The sequence below is a fragment of the Eubalaena glacialis genome, chromosome 6 (assembly GCF_028564815.1).
Source record: "Eubalaena glacialis isolate mEubGla1 chromosome 6, mEubGla1.1.hap2.+ XY, whole genome shotgun sequence".
Lineage (NCBI taxonomy): Eukaryota > Metazoa > Chordata > Mammalia > Artiodactyla > Balaenidae > Eubalaena > Eubalaena glacialis.
The window spans coordinates 67,980,497-67,993,768 of NC_083721.1; the positions used below are offsets into that span (position 1 = coordinate 67,980,497).

The 13,272-nt window shown below is 36.4% G+C and overlaps 1 protein-coding gene across 3 annotated transcripts in view; it reads left to right on the top strand.

The window, feature by feature from the left end:
- The first annotated feature begins 1,856 nt into the window (after positions 1 to 1,856).
- STXBP5L (syntaxin binding protein 5L) overlaps positions 1,857 to 13,272 on the top strand; it is a 366,549-nt gene continuing 355,133 nt past the window's right edge. For all 3 annotated transcript variants that reach the window (XM_061193153.1, XM_061193151.1, XM_061193152.1), the window contains exon 1: positions 1,857 to 2,045. In XM_061193153.1, the coding sequence (XP_061049136.1) occupies positions 1,857 to 2,045 (189 nt within the window). The remainder of the gene's footprint in view (positions 2,046 to 13,272) is intronic.

The following is a 13,272-nucleotide window of genomic DNA, read 5'->3' on the forward strand; positions in this document are numbered from 1 at the left end:
TTAAACAATTATACAAGTAGCACGGCAGTGAGGGGAGCCCATAGATGCACCTGGAGAGCGGGAAGAGGCTCAGAGGTGGTAAACTGCAAAATACTTGCCCAAATCACAATATTGTCCAGAGTCAGACCTAGGGAAACCCTTCCTGTAGCCTTGAAGGCGCCCAAGTTCTCACGCTTCCTGGCATTCTATTGATTCACACTTGCGTCCTTCAACAGGTAGCGCCAATTACAGCCCCCAAAGCACGGCCCCCCAGCATAGTGGCCAATACCGCTGTCAATCAAATACTTCACCTGCCTGTCTAAATTTTCCCCTCCCCCTTTCATTGGCTCTTCTTTCGACCTATCCACAAATTTCTTCCGCGCCTCGCACCGCGGAACTTGGCTCTTTGGAGCCTAGGATTGGAGCCGAGTCTACTCCCGCCCTTTGACGTACCGGAGCTCTCCGCCCCTTTCGCGGGCCCCTAGCAGCCAGGGGAGAAGGGGAGGGCGAGCGAGGGGTGGTTCGGAGGCGGGGCTTGCCTCCCACGGCGGGAGGGCGGAGCCTGCGGTGGAGACTGCCTGCTCCGGTAGGACCTCGGAGAGCGCCGGGCGCCGCTACCAGAGGGACTGGAGAATCTGCCGGAGCCGGGCCGGACAGACGCCTGCGAGCCCGCCTCCTTCCGCACCCTCAGCTTTCCGGGCTGGCAGGCGGATAGTGGCGGCTGGGGAAGGTGCCTAAGTCGGGAGTCAGTCATCCCTCTGGGACGCCGACGCCGCCGTCCAACCGCGGCTCCCTCACACCTGTGTGTGTGTCTGTGCGCGTGAGCGCCGGCGCGCGTATGTCTGCGTGAGGGTGTTTCCGTGTGCTCCGGCTGGGCGCGCGAATGTCTGTGTGAGGGTGTTTGCGTGTTAGCGCGCCCGCGAGCGAGAGCCCCGCGCCTAGGCGCTCGGCCCGGGGAGGGACCGCGGGAGCGGCGGCTCTCCTTGCCCAGCGGGCTGTGGCGGGACTCGGGCCGCAACCGTCGTCACCACTGCCTCATGTCCCCCAAGAGCCACCGCCGTGCTGCGGGGGGAGTGGACGGGCGGGCTAGCGAGGCGGCGGCTGCGGGCAGAGCGGGGCGGGGGTGGTGGTGGTGGTGGTGGTGGTGTGGAGGGTGAGAGCAGGGGGGTGGGGGCAGAGACGCGGGGAGGGAAGGGGGAGACGGAGGGAGAAGCGGAGGCAGTCGGCGCCGCTGCTGGCCCCTCCCGTCGGCTGTTGCTGTGGGTCACCTGCAGGTGTTTTGGGGTCCGGGCTGTTCCGGGTGGGAAATAGAAAAAGGCCCCCTCACCACCCCGCGTTTCCTGTTGAGAAAAAGGGAGCGTTGAAGATGATGAGGGAGAGCCCAGAAGGTGGTGGCAGAATAAATACGAGCTCTCCCCCACCACCATTTTTCTGAAAATAAAATACTCTGAGCTCAACCTTTAGGAGGAAAGCCCGCCTTTAAGAAAGAGAGTCTTGGTCTGATGGACTCTGGTTTGATTGTATAATAATGATGATATAATGCTAATGACGATGATGACACTGCCTTTTATTTTTACCCCGGTGCTGATAAAGCGTAGCTACAGCTGGGGATAAAGCCCTTGAAAATTTGGTGTCTGAGGAGGGAATACTGGTGCTTTTGGAGTTGTGTTTTCTTTTTCTTTTTGAAGGATATGCTTTTTAGAATTAAAATTTGACCAAGGGTTGATTTTTTTCCTTTTTTTTACTCATTTAAAGCCAATGCTCGTAAAATGGGGACTGGCTACTGCCATGCCTGATGAAAAGCTAAACACTTTTACCCACGTATAATTCCATGTGTTAAGTCACCCTTTCCTTTGAATTTCTCAACAGTTTTTAAAATGAAGAAGTTTAATTTCCGAAAAGTTTTGGATGGCTTAACTGCCTCTTACCCTGGCAGTAGTAGCAGCAGTGGCAGTAACAGTGGTGGTGGGGCTGGAAGTGGTTCCATGCATCCAGGAGGGACTGCAGGGATCCTCAGAGAGGAGATTCACGAAACCTTGACTTCAGACTATTTCCAGATTTGTAAGGTAAGTTTTGAATTGGCTTAAAGCTTATTATTTCTTTATTTTACTGCTGTGAGGAAAGAATGAAAACACACACTCTAGGGACTGGAAATTGTTGAGATGCCAGTATCAGAGAGTCTGGTGCAGATAATTTTGTGGGTAGGTCAGTTTGAATTAAGATATTCCAGGCATCAACTTAAAAAGCAATGATAGTTTAAGAGGGAAATAAGCAAACATAAAAAGTAGACTATGCAAGATAATATTAAGGCCCATTAATGGACTACTTTTTTAATTTAATATTTATGTATAAATAGTTAATCCCATGCTGTTATTCAGAGAAACTAATTTTATTTCACTGTTCAGTATAAAATGATTAAAGCTATTAAGATGTTGCTAGAATTAAGTAGATAAGAGCTAGATGAATATGTCCATTTTAAAAGATCTAATGGCAGTGTTTAAAATTCTGAATAAAAACACACCCAGCTTCTTAAATTCTTAATAAACAAACAAACAAATGCTATGGGCTTAATACTTGTAAGAACTCAAAAATAGCCTGTGTTCTGGTTTAGTGAGGAAGCATTTTCGGTAATTATACTTTAATATTGAACTTCTAATAAATAAGCAAAAGAAAGAGTTTCTGATGGGGAGAGATGAGAATTTACAAAACAAGGATTGTTTTAATATATAGAGATAATTGTTTTATTTTCTGACATCAAGTGATTTATAATTTTTATTGTCCCTTTTTGGGGGGTAGCCTAAGAATGTGCTTTTGACCTGTCATGTGCAGTAAGAAAGTTACCAAGTCATTCATATGATGCAGATGAATATAGTTTTATAAATGTGTTTGAATACATGAGAAGAAGTAGTAAATTTTTGAAATTAAGTATTAAATTTTTCAGTAATTCAACACAAATTTTTTTGAAATTATTAAAATTATTTTTGTAGTAAACATATTATGTGTAATGGGATAAGTTTCAATTATTCCCTTAATCTCTGACCCCAGTAGGGTCATTATAAAAACAAATTTATAATTATTAAAATATTATAAATTGGATTACATAAAAGCAAGTTTATTTAGAATTAGGTTAGATAAACAGATTTAATTCTAATCTACCCTGTGAAATTTGTATACAGTACAGTTTTGTATACAAAGTTGTATACAATTTTGTCCTCACTTTGAAATAATAGATATTTTGTCAGATTAGGGAGGAGCTTAATAGTGGTCATGAGGCAAATATGTGAAAGGGTCCTAAAGGCCAAATTTGAACTGCTAAGCAGGGGACTTAGGCCCTGATTCTCTAATCTTTGATGTATTACTATTACCATTCCAAGAATCTTAAAAAATTTCCAAAGTCTCTCAGTTCATTAATGTGATAGTAATGCAGGATAGTTTTAGTAGAGGTAAACTTGATATAGAAAAGATAAATTTCTGAAACAGAATGGCATTGGACTGTTGATGGTATAAACTGGTAGAGAAGGTTTTAAGTAAAACATTTCAGGGGAAATGGGTGAATGCAAGAGAGGAAAATGGGATAGATAATCACCTTCCTATTTATTTAGGCAAGACAGTCATGCAAAGCGACAGAAATTAAATATGTATTACTTCAGAAACATATAGGATGGTAGGAAGAGCACTGGCCTAGGAATCAGAAAGTTTATATTTTATTTAAAGCTCTGCCACTTGTCAGCCACATATTCTTTGGAAAGCCATTTATCTGCCTTGTGACTTGATTTTCTCATCTGTAGTATGGTAATAAGTATTTCTGCTCTTCTTACCTAAGAGGGTAGTTGGGAAGATCAAACAAGACAATTAGGTGAAGGCAATGTATAAGTTGGAAAAGGCAATGAAACGCATATTTATATGATTGTTAAAGTTTTAAAATTACCTTGTTCTTGGTGGAATGACTATAACCAGTGGGTTATAAAATATTAGGTAACAATATTCAAAGAAATTATAAGGATAGAAAGCTATGTGAGCTGAACACTAATAGTATTGAAATCTCACTAAATGGCAAAAGTTCTGTGACATCTTTAGATAGGAATATAGTTAATTTTAAAAAGTGGTTATATGACTTTAGGTTACCTGGACTGTAATAAAATATGTAAAGATGCATTAAGGAAACTCCAAAATTAAAACTGTTACTAAAATGGGGAATTAATTTGGACTCACTGATTAGATGTACAAAGAACATTCTATTCTGAGTACTAAGCAGTTGGTACCTTCTGAGTACTTCTACCTTTTCAATATGGCCAAAATTAAAGTACAAATCAAGAATCTGCTCTTTTGAAAACCATCTTCCTCTCTATTATTTGATTGGTTGTCAAATTCTATCCTATTTCCTTAGTATTTTTACAATTTATTCCCTTCTCACCATCTCCAGTACTTGTTCATTCCACCATATTTTCTTGCCTGGTCTCTTCCTTTTTTTGTGTGTGTGTGTAAAATTTATTTTGGATCTATAACATGTTTACTGATTTGAATAAGGCTTATTTCATTAACATGTAATTTTCCCCCTGTAACTGTTACTAACAGTGCACTCTGTTGAATCTCTCTCTGGTATCAGGTTCTCTTTAACAATTCAGTCCAGTTTCATAACCGTAAAAAACACCTTTATTGTGAAAAGGAGGGACAAAAAGTGTTTAAAAAGCTTCTCTGACTGTACCTTGTTTTATAGTTTTGATTTTGGAACCATGTGAACATTTCATATAATTAAAAAACTTGGATCAAAAAGGAAAAAACTCCTACAAATCTGAAACAAATGGATACAAATGAACCTAGGAGTATATAAAATTGATAGTATAAACCACACAGAAAAAAAAAATTATTTCAAATGACATTAAAACTCAGACTTTTAATGGACCTCCATGGTGAGGTATATCCTAAAGAGCAAAAAGAACCACAATGAAATATTCAGTTGCAATTCATAGTTCCTTTTATTTTTTGATCACACAGCTTGTGCAAGAGAAAGCACGCAAGTGAAAGCTTGGAGTCCTAACCACTGGACCACCAGGGAAGTCCCACAATTGATAGTTCTATTGTTAGTAGTAATACTAGTATTGTAGCTTTGAAACTATTTTATGCATAATATACATTATGTATATATATGTTATGTATATGCATAAGCAAATATGCAATCATGTTAATGTCATTAAAACCAAGATTTTCAGTGTGAAAGCAAAAGGATACAAATATAATAATTGCTGATTTAATTTTTCACTTAAATTGGAAATATCCATATGAATGCATGATTTAGTTTTCTTTCTGAAATTCACATATTTCCTAGCTTTATTTACTGAGAGGGCATAGAAATAATGACAGTCTGGTAGAAGTGAGCATCCCCAGTGCTGATCATAGTCTCTGAAAGCCATTTCCCAACAAAAGGAAGAAGGGCTCCTTGAAAAGAATGGCTGATTCTAGGTCTGGGGCAGGAAATGTACCAGATGAGCTTGATACCTCTTGCTATGCCAGAAAGCAGGAATGCTATCAATACCACTGGGATTGTGTGGATACAGGGGTCAACTTCAAGGAGTTCACATTGACCAAATTTGGGACAATTTGAGCCTTGAATACTGCAATGTATAAAGCATAACGTATACAGGCATAGCTCATTTTATTGTGCTTTGCTTAATTGCGCTTTGCAGATACTGTGCTTTTTACAAATTGAAGGTTTGTGGCAACCCTGCGTCAAGTAATTCTATTGGAACAATTTTTCCAACAGCATTTGCTCATTCCATGTCTCTGTGTCACGTTTAGGTAATTCTCACAATAATTCAAACTTCTTCATTATTATTATATTTGTTGTGATCTGTGATCCGTGATCTTTGATGTTACTATTGTAATTGTTTTGGGGCACCACGAACCTGTGCCCATTTTTTTTTTTTTTAACATCTTTATTGGAGTATAATTGCTTAATGGTGTGTTAGTTTCTGCTGTATAACAAAGTGAATCAGCTGTACATATACATATATCCCCATATCTCTTCCCTCTTGCGTCTCCCTCCCTCCCACCCTCCTTATCCCATCCCTCTAGGTGGTCACAAAGCACAGAGCTGATCTCCCTGTGCTATGCGACTGCTTCCCACTAGCTATCGATTTTACATTTGGTAGTGTATATATGTCCATGCCACTCTCTCGTTTTGTCCCAGCTTACCCTTCCCCCTCCCCGTGTCCTCAAGTCCATTCTCTAGTAGGTCTGCGTCTTTATTTCCGTCCTGCCTCTAGGTTCTTCAGGACCATTTTTTTTTTTGTTTTTAGAGTCCATATATATGTGTTAGCATATGGTATTTGTTTTTCTCTTTCTGACTTACTTCACTCTGTATGACAGACTCTAGGTCCATCCACCTCACTACAAATAACTCAGTTTCATTTCTTTTTATGGCTGAGTAATATTCCATTGTATATATGTGCCACATCTTTTTTATCCATTCATCTGTCAATGGACACTTAGGTTGCTTCCATGTCCTGGCTATTGTAAATAGAGCTGCAATGAACATTGTGGTACATGACTCTTTTTGAATTATGGTTTTCTCAGGGTATATGCCCAGTAGTGGGATTGCTGGGTCGTATGGTAGTTCTATTTTTAGTTTTTTAAGGAACCTCCATACTGTTCTCCATAGTGGCTGTATCAATTTACATTCCCACCAACAGTGCAAGAGGGTTCCCTTTTCTCCACACTCTCTCCAGCATTTATTGTTTGTAAATTTTTTGATGATGGCCATTCTGACCGGTGTGAGCTGATACCTCATTGTAGTTTTTATTTGCATTTTTCTAATTAATGATGTTGAGTATTCTTTCATGTGTTTGTTTTGCCTGGTCTCTTGAAATCACTTCCTAACTGATTTTCTCACCTCTTGTTTTACCCTATTCCAATTCATTTTGTTATAATAATGGTTATTTCTGAATTATAATGTTAATTATGTCATTCTTCCTGCTAAAAATTCTATGTTGGTTTCCCTAGAGCAGTGGTGATCTAGAAACAAAAGTCTTATGTAAAATCCCAGCAAAATAACACCTATTAAAACAAATAAATATGGTACTTTATTGGTGTACATTTAAAAAAATAAATTATAATAAATTATTCAGCCAAAAAACTTTTTTTTATATTTGGTTTTGTTGTATGATATTATCCATAGACAGGTCGTAGGACATTTGCTAACCTTAAAAAAGTAAAAGTACAACCTTTATAATCAGTGACACATCTATATGAAGTTCAAAAAGAGAAATGGTAGAAGAAATTTTTGTTCAAGGTCAGCAAAAAATAGGTTAATGGCATCGGTTTACTGCAATCTATTTTAAGTTCAGTATGTATGCATTTGAATGCCCATGTTGTTCAGATGTTTGTGCAATAATGAACTGCCTTTTCCAAACTTGAATTCCGTGAACACAATTTGAAACCACTGCTCTATACACTAAACTCCAAGCTGTTTAATTGATCTTTATATAGTTCCTTTCAGAAGGGGCTCGTGTTTACCTTTCCATCCTCATTTCCTTGATACCCTAAATATATTGTATTCCCTGAAAGCACCATATTTCCTCATATCTCAATGCCTTTTCTTAGCTTATTGCTACGGATTAGAATATCTCTTCCAGCTTTAATATAATTAGAGAATTCCAGTACTTTTCATTACTTTATAGTTGAAACACCATCTGTATGAAACCAGCTCTGACCACTGCCTTCCTCATCTACCCACCCCAGGCAGAGTTAGGGTTTTTTTCCCCCTCTTCTCTGTTTGCTTATAGCATCTGCTATAGTGTGAATTTAGCAACTTATTGTGGTTAAAAAATATGTTTTTGTCACTACTATTATACTCTGAACTCTGGGAGACAATTATATTTTATTTTCTTATTATTGTTAGGGTGCTCACTACCTATCAGGCCACTGGTTCTTAACTGTGTCTAAAAGAAAGATTTCTAACTCCACCCCAGTCTTAGAAAATTAGAGTTTCTAGGAATGGGGCCTAGGCACTTGCATTTTTAAAAAAGACCCCACAGGAGATTATGATGCACAGTCAATATTGAGAACCAGTATAGCAGGCACTTGATATACTTTATGAATGAAGTAGCATATACATGGTTGGTTGATTAATTGAAAAGTGATTAAAGCATAAAGTCATTAATAACGATATATGTCTTAAACATTTTATTTTAAATGAAAACATTTAAATATGCATCAATTTACAAATCACTTGGTAAATGACCAAGATTTTTTTGTTGCACACTGGTTCTCTGATTAGAGTTCTGTGTGAACTTCTCATCTATAAACCATCCCAAATTCATTACGTGCAATTTTCAGTTTTTGTTTGTTTAAAGTAGAATAAGGAGGAAACTTCAGTGTCAGATGAGATATATATTTCAACAAGCAAATAAATTCTATATATATATATACATATATATATCAGCTGACAGTTTATACACATGGGTGTATAATCTAGATGAATATATATATATATATATATATATATATATATATATACACACACACACACAGACCTATATACAGAGTGTAGATGAACATACATATGTGTGTGTGTGTGTATATATATATTTTTTTTTTCTGGATTTATTTTGCGTTCATCCCTATAGCTACCTGGCCCACACCTAGTTAGTCTGGGAGCAGGAGAGTGTGAGTATTCTAGCTACAAGTTTACTAGTTTCAAGCATTTAATGAACCATTAGTATCAATCTGTGTTTTACAAAGAGAATGGAGAGTTTTTGTTAATCTAGTAATTTGCTTAAGTTAAAATTAGAAAGCTTCATCTGTAAAATATCCCATTTGACCTTCGTAACAGTCCTATAAAGCAGTCAAGGATAGTGTTAATATTTTCCTTTTACTGAGAAGATATCTGAGACCAGAGAATTTAAGTGGTATCCTTACATCTCCAAGTTGGTAAGAGACATAGATAAGTTTAATGCTCTGGTTTTTGATTCTCAAATCCAGTACTTTTTCTGCTTCATTTTTCTTATTAGAAAAGGCAACATGATTAATTCCTTAGGAAACATAGAGACTTTGAGAAGATAAAGACTATTCTGTTGCCTCTTCCTTAAAAATACATCTCAAATCTGACCATGTCTCTTCCACCACATGTCTTGCCTGGGCTACTATTTTATGGCCTTTTTGGGTTTCCCCTGCTTTCACTCAGTCCTCACCACAGTCTCATCTCATAATAGGTAGAAGAATCCTTTTAAAATTTAAATCATATCATGTCATTCCTGCTCAAAATTCTTCAATGGCTTTTCATTTCTCTTAAAAATAAAATCAAAAGTCCTGTTGTGTCTTATAAAGCTCTAAATGATCTGGCCCCTGACAAGACATGATTTTCAACTGTTTTCTGTTACTTATCCTTCACCAGCTACACTTGCTTTCTTACTGTTTCTCAGACATGATTCCTGCCTCAGGGCTTTTTGCATTTGCTGTTTCCTTTACATGGAACATTTCCCCCCCAAATAATTATATTACTTGTTCCATTTACATCATTTAGTTCTTAGTTCAACTGTTAACTTCTCCGAGAGATCTTCATTGACCACTGCTCATCCTCTTTACTCTCTACCCTTATCCTGATATTTTTTCTTGATAACACTTATAACTACCTATTATTAAATTATATATTTATTTGCTTGGTTTTTTGCTTCTCCTATTATAATGTAACTCCATGAGGACAGGGCTTTATTTTGTTCACAACTATCTCTAATTCCTAGAGCAGAGCCTGCCACATAGAAGGCAGTCAAATATTTGCTGAATGAATAAATGAGAGCAAGGAATCTGATAGAGTGATGTATTAAGAGCAAACTAGATATATTTTGAACAATTTTTTGGAAAAGGCTTTTATTAAATACATTTTATATTACATAAACACAAGGAAACCGTTGAGCAAAAGCGTGACACCACTTTAGGAACATGGTATATATTTTTTAGAAAGATATGGAAAAGAAGATTGTAGAAAGATTCAGTTAAATTTATTTCAGTTTTTATTTTTGTTTCCAAATGATCTTTTTAGGGGAACAATTCAGAAATATTAGACTGACAGTGACAAACACACAGGATGTTCTAGACCTAATTAACAAAATAGACAAAATAAATACATCACTAGAACCAGATGGCATAATACCTAAAGTTTGAATAAACTCTTAAATTAGCCAACTCACTATTCATCAACATTTATAAGTTGAATTTATAAATGGTCATGGTGTCAGAGACAACATGTAGATAACTAGTGTAACTTCTTACATGGAAATGGATTTGTAATCATGATATTCATACCAAACATAATATCAGATCTTCCCAGATAAACTGGTGTAAGCTCAGAAACATAGTCGTGGATTATGGAGAGTTGGGCTTTCCAGGACCCTGGAAAGCTGAAAGGAGATTAATTGCCTAGATATCCCTTCTTCAGGTTTTTCATTGTCCCATATTCTTCCAATTTCGTATCATTTTACTTGGGAGATTCTGTACCTGAGATTGGCACAAGACCATGATCATAGTTCCACATTTCTGCAGTTTTCATTCATTAAAAGAACTATACAAGATTCCCTGAGATGTGTGGACTTGTCTCATTCTATACTTATAAATGGGTTGAATAAAACATAGTACAGTTGACACTGCAGGATAACTTATTATGGATAAAGCATCTGACAAAGACTTCATGCTCCCGTCACTAGAATGTACAGTAGCGAATAGACATCTTTACGAATAGTAATGGAGGCAAACCAGAAGAATTAAGCTCTCTTGTTAGGATTGAGGTGTTAACAAATTTAAGAACCAAAATGAATTAAAATAAAAATTTTTTAAGAGCTAGAAAAACCAAAGCCAAGTTATTCAGTACTCCAGGCTCTCTACTTTGCCTATCCTGAGAGCATAAGGGTGCAGGGGCAGGCTTGAGTAAGGGATTATAGATTTGTGGGAAGTATGATTACAAATTTTTTAGGTTACCATAGAGAACAATTATGTTTTCTCACAAAAGGTCCTTTGGTGCTAGTATATTGTCAGCAAATTGGGCTGTTGGTCTCAGTATGGCAGTTCTTATGTTCTTAAAAACAAACGGTGTCATGCTTTGTGTATGTCTCAATATAGAACTAATTTAAAATCTTACGTGATTTCTGACTTTGGTTATCTGTAGGATTATCAGTAATGTTAGAGTAGATTCCTATCTCTTGAAGTTTAGTGCATTTCTGTAGACCCCTTCCGACTTTACTTGAAGATGTGCCTGTGAAAAATCATAGTTAAGTTTCATAGTTTACTTGTAATGATAGAATGATTATATTGATTTCCTACATTATGGTTCCATGAACCATTTACATATTAGTTTAATAGCAATAACTTTGACTGTATCCATTAAAGGTTTCAAGTACAATAGAAGTCCTGTTTTAAGCTTTTAAATTGAGTTTTTCATCAGAGAAAATTGAGTTTTTGTTCCTACTTAATTGTCAAAATAATCATCTTTATAAAAGATCTTAGTTACAGCAAGAGTTCTTTTCTTTTTTAATTTAAAAAAGAAGATAACTTTTCTTACTTCTTTTTAATATTTGAAGGCTAATCTTTTGATATGTGTTAAACACAAGTGTTTTTATTTAAAAAAATATATTAAGCATACCGGGGAATCATTTCTACTTATCTAAGTAAAGCTAAAAGTTATTTATAAGGACTGGTAGAAAACCAGTGATTAAGTTTTAGAAAGAAAAAAATAGAAATTGTATTTAAAAGATTTATAGAAGGTAGTTGTAAACAATAGAATGTAAGACTTCCAAAAAGTGCATAATAGGCCTACTGTGATACATGTAGAGAGGCTTGGTTAAATGGAGCATTCATAGTCACTGAAGGAATACAAGAAGAAGATATTTTGACAAGTTTATTATTCAAAAAATATTTATTATACAGAGTTAAAAATGATTAGGACATAAACCATTCTCAGCCAACTGACTCTAATGAGTGAAATAATGTGTTTTGGTTGATTTATCAGAGAAATCACTTATGGTACTTTCTGGACTTATGTAAGATATTAGAAAGAAGAGTATGATTTTAGTTCTATTGGAGGCCCCAAATTACCAATTGTTGTCGATGGTGTAGAGAATGACTTTGAATATATTATGTAATGATGATACATAATCAATATAATGAATTTTAATTAAAATATATAATATTTAATGTATTAATTTTAGTTGTGTCTTATAATTGGATTATATATATACAGTAAGTATCTCTTGAATTGAAAATAGCATAAAAGCAACAAATAATGGTGGTTTTAGATGTAGGTTTAATACCTGGATTTAAAAGGTAGGGTAGCTAGAGAAAACTGTTATGTTTCTTCAGTTTTTCTCCTCTGTTAATCACCTATAGATTTCAGTCACATTAGAAATCTAGTACTTTACCTAAATGAACACAGTAAAGTTAGACTGTCATGAAAATTTATTGGATGGCTTAATGTTCAGTCTAATTTGTTCATTATAAATTGACTAAAGACCTGTCTATAAGTCTGCAAACCAAAAAAGTTTGAAAATAAATAGTACAGTAAATTGAGAAGTTAGGTTGAGTCTGGGGGAAATGCTTAGTTTGTCAACATTTGAGTAGATGGAAAATATAAAGCTAGCAAAGGAGACATAGGAGAACTGAGCAGAATGATATGAGGAAAACTCAAAAGTAGAAGCAGATAATCTGAAGCTTTCTTAAGAAAGATTATTAAGAGACAAATTCAAGAGTATCTCGGCATTGTAAAGAGATCAAGGATGGTGAAAACAAAACAAATGAAAAACAAGCAAACAAACCAGAACTACCAAGAGACAGCTGAATTAGACCAAGAGGAAGTTGATTAGGGTAAAAATATTTATGGTAAAATGATGGACAGAATTAAGGTCACACTATAATAGAGAGTAGAATTGATAGGATTAGTACTTTTAAGAGTAAGTGTGTAAGTTGATTTTAAATAAGAGAAAAGTGTTGGGAAAGTAGCAGAGATGGTAGATTCTGATAGCATTTTGGTATATTGTAGGGGGGTAATGCAGTCTATCCACAGAAGAGAAATTGAGGCTACCAGAAAAGGAAGAGTAGGGTGGGAAATAGAGGTATGATTTGCCCTTTAAAATAGTAAGGGTATCTTCCTAACAGAGTTTACTGTTGTTTAGAAATTTGCAAGGGCTTCTTTTCCACAAATGCCACCAGCAGATTATACTTTTGTCAACAATGCTCTGTTTTCTCCTTTTAGTACCACCAGACTTAGACCTGCATCATTCATGGTATAAATTTTACTCTTGCAAGATAATT